Below are 12,755 nucleotides of genomic sequence, written 5' to 3' on the forward strand. Positions count from 1 at the left end.
AGTGTTCCGAGGCGGAAGTTGAGGCGTTCTTCCTCCAGGCATCTGGTGGTGAGGGAGCAGCAGTGAAGGAGGCCCAGGACTCCATGTCCTCGGCAGAGTGGGAGGGGGAGTTGAAGTGTTGGGCCATGGGGCGGTGTGGTTGATTGGTGTGGGTGTCCTGGAGATGTTCCCTAAAGCGCTCTGCTAGGAGTTGGCCATGCTAAATTTCCCAGTGTTCAGGGATATGAAGGTTAGGGGCATTAGTCAGGGGAAATGTAGAATAATAGGTCTGGCTGGAATACTTTTCGGAGGGTCGGTGTGGGCATGTTGGGTCGAAGGGCCTGTTTCCACACTGTAGGAATTCTCATTCTAATTCTCTCCCCTCTACTTTTGGACTCTGCTATACTAGGGAAAAGACCTGGGCTATTGATCCTATTTATACCAATCATGATTTTATAAACTTCTACCTCAGCTTCTGATGCTCCAATGGAGATTATTTTTTATTTTTATTATTAGACTTACAGTGTGGAAACAGGCCCTTCGGCCCAACAAGTCCACACCGACCCGCCGAAGCGAAACCCACCCATACCCCTACATTACCCCTTACCTAACACTACAGGCAATTTTAGCATGGCCAATTCACCTGACCCGCACATCTTTGGACTGTGGGAGGAAACCGGAGCACCCGGAGGAAACCCACGCAGACACGGGGAGAACGTGCAAACTCCACACAGTCAGTCGCCTGAGTCGGGAATTGAACCCGGGTCTTCAGGCGCTGTGAGGCAGCAGTGCTAACCACTGTGCCACCGTGCCGCCCTAGATAGCACAGCCTATTCAGCCTTTCCCTTTAGCTCAAATCCTGGCAACATCTTTCCTAGTCTTTTCTGAACCATTTCAAGTTTTACACCATTTTTCCTATACTAGGGAGACCAAAATTGAAGGCAGTATTCCAAAAGTGGCCTAACCAATGTGCTGTATAGCTACAACATGTCCACCCTTCTCTTACACTTGATGCACTGACGGATAAAGGCAAGCATACCAAACACCTTCTTCACTATCCTGTCTAATTGTGACTCTACTTTCAAGAAATTATGAACCTGCACTCCAAGGTTTCTTTGTTCAGCAACAGTTCCCAGGACTTTAATATTATGTGTAGGAGCCTTTCCCCGAAATGCTTTCCGAAAATGCAGCCCCTCATATTTATCTAAGCGAGCTCCATCTGCCAATCCTCAGCCAATTTGCTCAACTGATCGAGGTCCTGTTGTACTCTGAGATAACCTCTTCGCTGTCCGCTACTTCTGCAAGCTTACTAGCTAGACTTCCTACATTCACACCCAAATCATTGAAATGATGAAAAGCAGTGGACCCACCACCAATCCGTGTGGCACACCACTTGGTCACAGCCCTCCAGTCTGAAAAGCAACTCTCTACCACAACCCTCTGTCTTCAACCTTTGAGCCAGTTCTGTATCCAAGCACCTGTATTCCTAACCTTGCTAACCAGTCCACCATGGAGAACCTTGTCAAAGGCATTACCGAAGTCTATGTAGATTGTGTCCATCACTTTGCCTTCAGCACTCCTCTTCATTACTTCTTCAAAAATTTCAATTAAGTTTATGAGACACGATTTCCCATGCACAAAGCCAAGTTAATTATCCCTAATCAGTCCTCACCTTTCCTAATACATGTAAATCCTACCCCTCAGTAACCTTGCCAACAACTTGATGCTGCAAGACCTGCTGAGCTTTTCCAGCAATTTATTTTTTGTATCTGATTTCCAGCACACTCAGTTTTGTTTTTTAATTTTCAATTCTGAATCAGGTTTACACCTGTGAAACAAATACTTTGTGCTAATACGTTTGCATGGTTTTACAATCATGGTGGTGTGTACTTTTTATTATTTGATTCAACTGGATAGAAACACTCAGCATCCTTTTTATGTCAACTTCCTTATTCTTAACTTGTATGTCAATGAAGACAACTTTTTTTCATTTAGAAACCATTTGTATAGACAGATAAAGGTCTGAGCCAATAGCTTTGTCAGAAGGATACCATAAAGCAGCTTTTCCATTAGGCTTGGAACTAAAGCTAAATGTGAGGCAGAGAATAGAAACACCTTTTTTTTGGCATCAGCAACAATAGCTCTGCTGATTGTAATTCGAAGTGTTGAACAGCAGATGTAGAGCAACAGGGCAAACAGAGATAATTCAACATTATAACGAGAACCCGAACTTGGCAAACATTTAAAAATATGTTGAGTACTATGGTTTGATTGAATTAAACTAAAATAAAGAACTGTGGATGCTGGAGATCAGAAACATAACCAGAAATTGCTGGCAAAACTCTGGCAGTGTCTGTGAGAAGAAAGCAGATTTAAAGTTTGGAATCCGATGAAGACAATGTGGTGATGATGAATCACTGGATTTGGTTGCAGGTTCATAGCTCCTTGAAAGTGGAGTCGCAGGTAGATAGGATAGTGAAGAAGGAGTTTGGTATGTTTTTATTTATTTATTGGTCAGAGTATTGAGTACAGGTGTTGGGAGGTCAAGTTGTGGCTGTACAGGACATTGGTTAGGCCACTGTTGGAATACAGCATGCAATTCTGGTCTCCTTCCTATCGGAAAGGTGTTGTGAAACTTGAAAGGGTTCAGAAAAGATTTACAAGGATGTTGCCAGTGTTGGAGGATTTGAGCTATAGGGAGAGGCTGAACAGGCTGGGGTTGTTTTCCCTGGAGCGTCGGAGGCTGAGGAGTGATCTTGTAGAGGTTTACAAATTATGAGGGGCATGGATAGGGTAAGTAGATAAAATCTTTTCCCTGGGGTTGGGGAGTCCAGAACTAGCAGGCAGCACGGTGGTTAGCACTGTTGCATCACAGCGCCAGAGACCCGGGTTCAAATCCTGCCTCAGGCGACTGTGTGGAGTTTGCACATTCTTCCCGTGTCTGCGTGGGTTTCCTCCGGGTGCTCCGGTTTCTTCCCACAGTCCAAAAATGTGCAGGTTAGGTGAATTGGCCATGCTAAATTGCCCATAGTGTTAGGTGCAGGGGTAAATGTAGGGGAATGGGTCTGGTTGGGTTGCGCTTCGGAGGGTCGGTGTGGACGTGTTGGGCTGAAGGGCCTGTTTCCACACTAAGTAATCTAATCTAGAGGGCATAGGTTTAGAGTGAGAGGGGAAAGATATAAAAGAGACCTAAGGGGCAATGTTTTCACACAAAAGGTGGTACAGATATGGAATGAGCTGCCAGAGGACGTGGTGGAGGCTGGTCCAATTGCAAATATTATGAGGCATTTGGATGGGTCTATGAATAGAAAGGATTTGGAGGGATATGGTGCTGGCAGGTGGGACTAGATTGGGTTGGGACATCTGATCGGCATGGATGGGTTGGACCGAAGGGTCTGTTTCCATGCTGTACATCTCTATGAATAGTTAACTTTGTCTTCTCTCCACAGGCACTGCCAGACCTGAGTTTCAGCAGCAATATATTTTTGTTTTGGTTAAATTAAGTTTGTTAACTACGAACACAGATTCCAATATTGTAAACTTGTTATGAAAGGCAGTCCAAACATTACCTCTCCATTCGCCCTCGTTGCTCCAGGACAGAGAGGGTTAGTTGGATCATGTCGAGCAATGTTCACCTCTGCTGGTTTCTCAAGCTGTCCTTTCCAAGGACGTTTCATCCGATGAGCAGAGACCAGGATCCACTCATTGCGGAGAGGGTTATAGCGGATGTGCTGGTGTTCTAGATTTAGAAATAAATTGAAAACAACGGTGAGAATTAACTTTCTCCTTATTGACTATTCATTATTGCATGATCAGTGCTTTTTTAGTTAGGCAAGAATTTTATTTTTAATGCCAGCTCCATTTTTACCATTTCACTAGTAGTCATTATGGAAAATTTAGTCTGGGTAGTATTATTATATTCCCCAAATTACAGTTTATTAAAATATTACCAATTTACTAATTATTACTCAGGCAGATTTCACAAGGTCAACACTGGAAAGGATGACTGGGATAGAGAGAAGTTAGTATGATTAAAGCCCAGTGAGTTTGTTGGGTGGAATGTCACTGAGAAAGTAGGATAAGCCAGTTGGCATTGTTGCTCAAAAGATGACAGTGAAAAAAACCCACAAAAGGACCTTTGAAAGAGAGACAAACAAAGAGCATATAGGCTTATGCAAGAGGAAGGAAAGACTAGGAAAATGTTGGGGGTAAAGTTCCCAAGAAAGGAGAGAAAGGAGGCATGAGAAGTAGAGAGGCCGAGGAGGGGTTAAGAGAAAAGCGGAGATAACAGAAGTGATGGACTCAGGCTATAGTGACAGCCAAAACCCACAGCAAGTAGACACAGAGAAATGCCAGTAAAACAGGTTAGGTTGCAATTATATCCTGGTAAATAAATGAATGAAAACAGACACTTGTAAAAAGTCCAGTAGTTAAAGTCAGGAGGTTCCATGGCAGGATGGTTGTGTTTACTCAGTTTACAGCATTGATACAAACAGAATTTTTCATATTTGGGTGTCACTGGCTAGGCTTGCACTTATTGCCCAACCCTAAATGCCTGTAATGTTAAGGAGGGAGTTATAGAATTTGACCCAGCCATAGTGAAGGAAAAGAGATTTACTTGCAAGTTATGATGGTGTGTGCCTTGGGTTGGAAAGGAAACTGCAGGTTGTGCTAAAACAAACAAATTAGCAATGATCTTACTGAATGGCACAGCAGGCTTGAAGGATCAAATGGCACATTTCTGCTCATGATTCATTCATTTGTATATTGTTCCATGCATCTGCTGTCCCTTTCCTTATGGGTGGTAAAGGTTGTTGGTTTGGAAATGTCACAAGGGCTACGGGGAGAATGCTGGTAAGTGGAGTTGAAATGCCCATCAGCCATGATTGAATGGCGGAGTGGACTCGATGGGCCGAATGGCCTTACTTCCACTCCTATGTCTTATGGTCTTATGGAAATCACAATAGGGAGCCTTGGTGAGTTGCAGAAAGCACCTTGTAGAGGAAGTGAATGTAGAAGGTGGTTGATGGTGCATCAATCAAGGCAATGTTGTGTCCTGAATGGTGTCAAGCTTCTTGAATTTTATTGGAGCTGCACCCATCCAAGCAAATGGGGAGTATTTCAACATATTCTGACTAGCAGATAAGCACTGAGTAGATGAGACAGGAGTTACTTGCTAAAGGAGTTCTAGCCTCTGAACCTGCTTTTATAGAGACTGTATTTATGCGACTCACACAATTAAGCTTTTGACCAATGGTTATAGGGACATGGAGAGGCACAGCACAGAAACAAGACCCTTCAGTCCAACACATCCATGCTGACCAGATATCCTAAATTAGTTTTGTCCCATTTGCTTGTACTTGGTCCAGATCCCTCTAAACCTTTATATTTTTTTTCTTTTTTTTTCTCTCAGGAAAAGTAGGAAAACACCCGAGTGGCCTGTGACAAGCAGTGCCCTTAGGGGATTTTTCTATTTTTTTTCATTTTTTTAAATTTTTTTTTCTTAACCCCCACACTAACGCCTAACTGCAGTAGTGCTTATTATTTTTATCCCCATCTAAACCTTTATATACCCATCCAAATGCCTTTTAAATGTTGTATTTATACTATCCCCCACCACTTCCTCTGGCAGCTCATTTCTTAAATGCACCACCCTCTGTGTGAAAAAGTTGCCCTGTAGTTCCTTTTGAATCTTCCCTTTTCACATTCAATCTATGCCTTCTAGTTTGGACATGCTCACCCCGGGGGGGAAGATCTTGTCTATTTACCTATACATGCCCCTCATGATTTTATAAAACCTCTATAAGATCACTCCAGGGAAAATAGCCCCAACCTATTCAGCCTCTCCCTATAGCTCAAACCCTCCATCCCTGGCAACATCCTTGTAAATCATTTCTGAACCCTTTCAAGTTTCACAACAACCTTTCTACAGCAGGGAGACCAGAACTGCATACAGTATTCCAAAATTGGCCAAGCCAATGCCCTGTACAGCCGCAATATGCCTTCCCAACTCCTATGCTCAATGCACTGATCAGTAAAGGAGAGCATACCATCTTCACTATCCTATCGGCTTCAACTCCACTTTCAAGTAACTACGAACCTGCACTCGCCGGTCTCTTTGTTCAGCAACACTCCCCAGGAACTTACCATGAACTAAGTCCTGCCCCAAGTTGCCTTTTCAAAATGCAACACTGCACATTTATCTAAATCAAACCGCATCTGCCACTCCTCGGCCCACTGCCAATCTGATCAAGGTGATCAAGAACCTGTTGTACTCTGAGGTAACCTTCTTCTCTGTCCACTACACCATTAACCATATCTCTTATATAAAATATTTGGATATGAACATAAATGAAAAAAAAGCAGTAGACCCAGCACCAATCCTTGTAGCACACCACTGGTCGCCCTCCAGTCTAAAAATTAAACCTGCAGCACCACCGTCTGTCTTCTACATTTGAACCAGTTCTGTATCCAAATGGTTAATTCTCCCTGTACTCCTTGCTAACCAGTCTGCCATGCGGAACCTTGTTGAACACCTTTCTGAAGTCCATATAGATCACATCCAGTGCTCTGCTCTCATCAATCCTCTTTGTTAGTTCTTCAAAACACAATCAAGTTAGTGAGACACAATTTCCCATGCACAAAATCATGCTGACTATTCCTAATCAGTCCTTGCCTTTCCAAATACATGTAAATCCTGCCTCTCAGAATCTGCTTCAACCACTTACCACCATTGACATCAATTCTGTAGATTCCTAGCTTTTCCTTACTACCTTTCATAAATAATGGCACCACATTAGCCAACCTTGAGTGTGCCAGCACTTCACCTGTGGTTATAGATGATACAAATACCTCAGCAAAAGGTCCAGCAATCACTTCCCCAGCTTCCTGCAAAGTTCTAGGGTAGACTTGATCAAGTTCTGCGGATTTATTCACCATTATGCATTTTAAAGACGTCCAGCATCACCCCCTCTGTAATATGGACATTTTCCAAGATGTGAACTGAAAATGTGTTGCTGGAAAAGCGCAGCAGGTCAGGCAGCATCCAAGGAGCAGGGGTATTGACGTTTTGGGCATGAGCCCTTCTTCAGGATGTAACTATTTATTTCCCCATGTTCTGTATCTTCCATATCCTTTTCCACAGGAAACACCAATGCAAACACTTGTTTGGTTTCTCTCCCGTCTCCTGCAGTTCCACACATAGGGCACCTTAAAGATGAGCAAGGCTGCCTATTCTGTCCCTAGTTCCTTTTTTGTCTTAACATATTTATAAAATCCCTTTGAATTCTCCTTTATTTACCAAAGCTATCTCATGTCTCCTTTATGCCTTCCTGATTTCCCTCTTAAGTATACTCCTACTGCCTTTATACTCTAAGGATTCACTTGATCTCTGCTGTATACATGACATATGGTTCATTTTTTTTCTTAACCAAAGCCTCAATTCTTCTAGTCATCCAGTGTTCCCTCCACCTACCAGCTTTGCCCTCCACATTAACAAGAGCATACTATCTCTGGACTCTCGTTGTCTCATTTTTGAAGGCTTCTCATTTTCCAGCCGTCCTTTTACCTGCAAACAACTACAATATGCTGATAGTTAGGGATTGTTACCCACATTCAGACAAGAGTAAAAAGAATGAGCGATTCCAGGTATCTTTCTGGTGGCATTTTCATCAAAATAAGCAGATAATGCTGAGAGTTGAATAAGAGGGAGAATCTTGATGGCAGGCTTGGAATTTACTATAAAATCTAAGAAAAGTAACAGAGAAATTAACTTTGTTTCAGGAAAATTGAATTTACCCTGTGATATGGAGAATTAGGTTGAAAACCTAATGGGATAGACATAAATTCAAGTTACTCTTAGTCATACAGAATTTGTGTGTGAGAAGTACATTATAAAAAGGTAAAGTATGTAGCATGTCACATTTCAAATGTATTAACAGACTGACACAAATGAACTAGGTGGAAGGGACACATGGCATGGGGGATGGGACATGGATACATTCTTGCCATTCCTGAGCCCCATTGTGTAATACAGTCACATAGCAAGCACTTGCTAAATGTTTCTTCCAGCATATTCATTACTATATGAGTAAAACAGTGGAAGTATTTGATATTACATATTGATTTTTTTTGATACTACACATTACAAACATCAGTATTTTTGGATTTCCCCCCAGTTCACCATCATTTAAAAACTACGAGATGGTATAGAGAAGGAAGGGAAACAAAGAAAACATGTCAGTACATTTCTAATTCCTAAATTCTAAGCAAATGTAAAACATCTCATCTCACTGACAAAGCTAATTCAAAGCTCAATTAAATATTTATACAGGAGTCAGTCACATGTATTGAGGAATAAAATAAATAAATTCATTAGATCAATCAATAAATAAATAGATGGATCATTCAATGACCCACAGCAAGGTCAGAACCACACATGTCGATATTAATAGCCCTTAAAAAGTATTAAATCTTTCCTTCAGGAATCAAGATCTTTGTGAAATAGCAACTTTGCCAGTATGTACTTCTGGGAGAGTACTGGGGAGATTGAATGTGAGAATAAAAGATACAATATATAGCAGTTTGTTACTATCGCCCATGATTAAACATCAGAAAGTTACAAATTATACAATGTCTACAAATTGCTATCAAAGTAATAGTAAAGCTAATGGCATTCATTGTTATGCTCAAACGCCAGAATAATTTCAAGTGACAATAGTCTGATTCATACAGAAACTCGAAATCTGCTATCCAATACTCGGTAAGCAAGGCATCTACCTGACTATTGTTCACAACAAACTTGCTGTAAAAATTCAGTGATGTCTATTTCAGTACACAACTCCTTTCAATGAAGTGATACTACCAAATAAGGGTTTAAGCGTTGAAAATTAACTTAAAAATGTGGGGTATCGTTCTCTCAGGTTTCGAATACATCCTTATCAGTTATCTCTCCTTCCCAGTCCATTCTTTTTAATCCTAATTTGAGATCGAGTTCATCCTTTCTGAATTGACACACTTTTCACTTTTTATTTAATCATTCTTTCACTGGATTAAGGAGAAACTTTCTTCAACCTAAGTCCCAGGCTGCCAACTTCCAGAAACTTGCCACACACAAAAATATTAAAAACCTAGGCGTGTCCGGAGTGAGTATATACACTTTGTTGCAGCAATGTGCATTCCAGAAAACAGAAGTTCCAAGTTAGTGTATTGAATAGGATTCAGCACACACAAAACAACCAAACCCTGTCCCGCAAAAAAAAATCACAGTAGAAATAATGTCCTTCTGTAACATCAACAAGGACAACATCAGTTTTCGAGTAAAATTCGTAATTTTTTGTGCAAATTACCATTGGGTTCGAAGGTCTGCTTGCTGGTAACCTGCGGTTCCATCCTGAGTCCTGTTCTCTATCACTGACCCCTCCCCTGCAAATTATCTGGAAGTCAGTTCCTGGGAAGATCATTATCGTCTGCTATCTCAAACGCCTGTTCCATTGCAAACACTAGTAACAATTGCCTATAAAATTATGCAAAAGAACTCGTCTGCGTTGAATTATAAACTATTTAAACTCACTTTCCAGGATGATTTATTTTCCCCAACCTAATAATCAGGCCAACCATAACTAAACCCTATAACGTTCATATTCCTTCACTTCGCCCCGCCTTTTCCCCAGTCCTCTTCAAGTATGCAGATCACTAAAATTTAAATGTCGCAAATTTATATTTTTAAAAAAGCTAATGGGGTGTTAGTGTCCATAAATTGAGAAAAACAAAAGATTGAAAGTTGTTTTTTCCCCCTCCATGCACTACAGCTGAACAAAGGCTCGGTTTGACCACACCAGGAGACTCATCTTAGTTTTTATTGACCTCGGAAGCATGCTGTGCAGATTCACCAGAACACCACCAGAGCTTCAAGGATTTGGATTACAATGAAAGATAAGGTTACTTGATTGTGGTTTTCTAAGATTTTGAAAGAATATAGTGGGATAAATAGGACACTTTTCAGGTAACAACGGAGCGTTCAGGAGATAAATTCGGTGGGTGAAATCACAAAATAGCTACCACGTGGTCGATATTGTATCACTACATCATGTAAATCAAAACAATGCACAGTATTTCATTTATGTTCCACAGCCCCAAGATCCCTCAAACTATTTTACAGTCAATTAAATGTTTTTGAAATGTTGTTACTGTTGTAATGTAAGAAACATTCCAACATGTAGCCAAATCTACCTTTGTCTGACCTTGACCTGAAATTGATAACGCTAGAGAATTAGAGACATTATTAGAAACATTAAGTTTACTTTGTCCACACAAAGCTTTATATATAATCTAGCAGAGACTTGGAATCGTGTAGCGAGTAACTCGCCACATGACTCCCCAATGTCTGTTCATCATCTACAAGGCACAAGTCAGGAACGTGTTGGAATACTTCCCACTTTTCCTGGATGATTGCAGCTCCAACAACACTCGAAGCATGACAGCGTTTGGGACAAAGCAGCTTGCTTGATTGGCATCATGCCCACTCCCTCCACCACCAATGCTCAGTAGCAGCAGTGTGTACTATCTACAAGATAGTAGAAATTCACCAAAGATCCTCAGATAGCACCTTCCAAACCCATTTCTATCTAGAAGGACAAGGTGAGCAGATAAAATGGGAACACCACCACCTGCAGGTTTCCTTCCAAGCCACTCACCATTCTGACTTGGAAATATATTGCTGTTCCTTCACTGCCACTGAGCCAAAATCCTGGAATTCCTTCCCCAATGGCATTGTGAGTCAACCCACAGCAGATGGACTGCAGTGGTTCAAGAAGGAAGTTCACCACCAACTTTTCAAGGGCAACTAGTAATGGGCAATAAATGTTGGCCCACAACTCACAGAACAGTTTTTTAAAAATCAGTTTTAGACAGTTTTTGTTCACTCCAAGAATTCTATATTTCTCCACATTTTTCATTCTCTTGAATACATTGCCAACTATAAATAGAAAAGTCCAAGAATCACTGCAAACGAAACACTTAAGAATGAATTTCCTTTTTAAAGCATTACCATTGAATATAATCTCCAATAACATACTCTGGGTCCTGAACAAGTTCTCCCAGATTCTTGCACATCAGACCCACATTGCCAAACATATGTGGAATAGTGTGTGGGTAGTGTAGTACAATGAAAAGTGTTGTCTTGCGTGCTTTACAGGCAGATCGTACTATACAAGCCCACCAGGGTTAACAACCAAGCACAGGATACAAAGTTACAGCTGCCGAGAAGATGCAGAGAGAGATCAGCATTAACGTGAAAGAGTGTCATTTACATAAATGATTTGGATGTGAGCATAAGAGGTACAGTTAGTAAGTTTGCAGATGACACCAAAATTGGAGGTGTAGTGGACAACGAAGCTTACAACAGAATCTTGACCAGATGGGCCAATGGGCTGAGAAGTGGCAGATGGAGTTTAATTCAGATAAATGTGAGGTGCTGCATTTTGGGGAAGCAAACTTAGCAGGACTTATACACTTCCTAGGAAGTGTTGCTGAATAAAGAGACCCTGGAGTGCAGGTTCTTAGCTCCTTGAAAGTGGAGTCGCAGGTAGATATATATAGTGAAGAAGGCATTTGGTATGCTTTCCTTTGTTGGTCAGAGTATTGAGTACAGGAACTGGGGAGGTCATGTTGCGGCTGTACAGGACACTGGTTAGGCCACTGTTGGAATATTGCATGCAATTCTGGTCTCCTTCCTATCGGAAAGATGTTGTGAAACTTGAAAGGGTTCAGAAAAGATTTACAAGGATGTTGCCAGGATTGGAGGATTTGAACTATAGGGAGAGGTTGAACAGACTGGGGCTGTTTTCCCTGGAGTGTCGGAGGCTGAGGGGTGACCTGATAGAGGTTTACAAAATTATGAGGGGCATGGATTGGGTAAATAGGCAAAGTCTTTTCCCTGGGGTCGGGAGTCCAGAACTAGAGGGCATAGGTTTAGGGTAAGAGGGGAAAGATATAAAAGAAACCTAAGGGGCAACTTTTCATGCAGAGGGTGGTATGTGTATGGAATGAGCTGCCAGAGGATGTAGTAGAGGCTGGTACAATTGCAACATTTAAAAGGCAGTTGGATGGGTATGTGAATAGTAAGGGTTTGTAAGGATATGGGCCGGGTGCTGGTCGGTGAGACTAGATTGGTTGGGATAATTGGTCGGCATGAACGAGTTGGACCGAAGGGTCTGTTTCATGCTGTACATCTCTATGACTCTAGGACTATTCATAAGTCTGATAAAAGCGGGGAATAAGATGTTTTTTGAATCTGTTCATACCTGTACACAAACGTGTACCTTAAGATGAAAATTCAGTTTCGCGAACTTTACTTCGTGCCTTCTGTGATGAAAGACGCGGGGTGGGGGGAACAAAGTTTTAACGGTATACTGGAGAAAGTTGACGTGTTTGCAAGGACCATTCTAACATCAATGGTTATGAATGGTACATATTAATAGACTACAATAAACAATACACAGTCAGCAGAACAAGTGTATTCCTGAGGTATTTTACATTCTCTTGAGACGTTTTGGCTTGTAATGTTTCTAATCAATCTTTGTTTGTCCTATGACGCACATTTCATAATAGGTGGGATTTAAACTCGGTGCTCTTGTTCCAGATGTAAAAAATGAGGTCTGCAGATGCTGGAGATCACAGTTGAAAATGTGTTGCTGGTTAAAGCACAGCAGGTCAGGCAGCATCCAAGGAATAGGAAATTCGACGTTTCGGGCATAAGCCCTTCATCAGGACACGAC

The 12,755-nt window shown here is 41.5% G+C and overlaps 1 protein-coding gene across 2 annotated transcripts in view; it reads right to left on the minus strand.

Annotated features, from left to right (window-relative positions):
- Nucleotides 1-9,574, minus strand: part of galt (galactose-1-phosphate uridylyltransferase) — a 77,965-nt gene extending 68,391 nt beyond the window's left edge. The window contains exons 1-2 of one of the 2 annotated variants that reach the window (XM_060829285.1): nucleotides 9,551-9,574; nucleotides 3,549-3,718 (exon numbers count right to left, since the gene is read on the minus strand). In XM_060829285.1, the coding sequence (XP_060685268.1) occupies nucleotides 3,549-3,656 (108 nt within the window). In that variant the 5' untranslated portion in view covers nucleotides 3,657-3,718; nucleotides 9,551-9,574. The other variant, XM_060829277.1, reaches the window with a different exon arrangement.
- Between the last annotated feature and the right edge of the window lie 3,181 nt (nucleotides 9,575-12,755).

Source organism: Hemiscyllium ocellatum, chromosome 1, assembly GCF_020745735.1.
Source record: "Hemiscyllium ocellatum isolate sHemOce1 chromosome 1, sHemOce1.pat.X.cur, whole genome shotgun sequence".
Classification (NCBI taxonomy): domain Eukaryota; kingdom Metazoa; phylum Chordata; class Chondrichthyes; order Orectolobiformes; family Hemiscylliidae; genus Hemiscyllium; species Hemiscyllium ocellatum.